This window comes from Plasmopara halstedii (genome assembly GCF_900000015.1).
Source record: "Plasmopara halstedii genome assembly, contig: Scaffold_2386, whole genome shotgun sequence".
Taxonomy (NCBI): domain Eukaryota; phylum Oomycota; class Peronosporomycetes; order Peronosporales; family Peronosporaceae; genus Plasmopara; species Plasmopara halstedii.
Window position 1 is genome coordinate 1,956,446 of NW_020189293.1, and position 1,292 is coordinate 1,957,737.

At 38.2% G+C, this 1,292-nt stretch overlaps 1 protein-coding gene across 1 annotated transcript; it reads right to left on the reverse strand.

The window, feature by feature from the left end:
• Positions 1-607: 607 nt before the first annotated feature.
• Positions 608-830, reverse strand: PHALS_03863 (uncharacterized protein; the record flags this gene model as incomplete). Its single annotated transcript, XM_024718158.1, has 2 exons — positions 608-746; positions 820-830. 2 exons carry the CDS (start codon positions 828-830, stop codon positions 608-610), a joined length of 150 nt encoding a protein of 49 aa, XP_024583584.1.
• Positions 831-1,292: the final 462 nt, after the last annotated feature.

The window sequence follows — 1,292 nt, forward strand, 5'->3', positions numbered from 1 at the left end:
ACGTAAATTTGGCTGCCAAGCCCATCAAGTAAAGTGACAGAATAAAACCACACGCAAGTCAACTATCGTCATGCATAGATATCATAACCCAATTTTTGCATTTCATTTCATTTTGATTCCTTTGCTCGTATTCGTATGCATGGAGATAGCATTTACTGCAAGCGATACAAAAGTTACAAAATAAAACAAACACGAAATCATTCCACGACTCAGAAACATATCTTGCGTAATATACTTCACAAACTCCAAAGACTCGGCCTCGGTAACGAGAAAAACGTGATGAAAAAAGCACGAGCAGATTTAAACGATACTTCGCTTCATAAAAGGTGACATTGAATGACGAGAAATCTGGCAGAATGTATAGATTGTTGTTATATGATGATTAAATTGTCAGAACTTGCAGCGTATGATAGTTCTTGCGAAAAGCGTCCAGTGATCATTTTTTTTCAGTGCATTTGTAGTGATGATACTTGTGAAAAAAGCATTTCGTTGCATTTTCGAGACAAAGAAATGCATTTCCAGACGAAGACTCGGCCGCGCAGAATTTAGCTAGCACTTTCAACAACAAATCAACTGCCTATGTTAAAGTATTCTCTCTTATCAGCATCTACTTTCGGCGACCACCGTTCAATAACATGTCTATTGCATCTAGAACCAAACTTTGCCACTCAATGGGTTTGTATCCGTAGCATAGGTTCTCTTGATGCGAAGACTTAACACTTCGACGCTCGGAACTTGCAGTCAAACTGCTTACAGACCAATCGTATCGAAAATTGGTCTAAATTGCTAAGGATTCAAATAATCTTCCAGTCCAGGTACGAATGTAACATATTTGAACAACGTCACATCACGAGATCTCAGCAGCCCAAAATCATGGAAGAGGATTGGAGTTCGGCTTTACCGATTCCATAAACTAACAAAAAGACTTGGTAATATCTGAAGCGTGAGTTTCATCAAAATGCCTGGTGAGCAATTACCTCAAGAAATGCCTGCCTTATACTCAGTATCTTGGGAACAATCCCAGTATGAAAGAGTTGCCTAAAACTTCTAGGAAATGAAAATATAATATGCAAAATTATCCAGTACTTGCTTGCTTGGATGTTCCCGAAATTATAAATCTAGATTGTTAAACTAATTTCGACACGTCTTGCATCAGCAACTTTTTATTAATGGTGCTTAACAAGGAGATTCAGCGATAAAACAGCAAATGCGGAATGCTAAACATCCAAGTTCGGTTACGACAATATAACAACCATGTTGGGACTTTGTCAATGTGTGTCAGGCAATTGAGA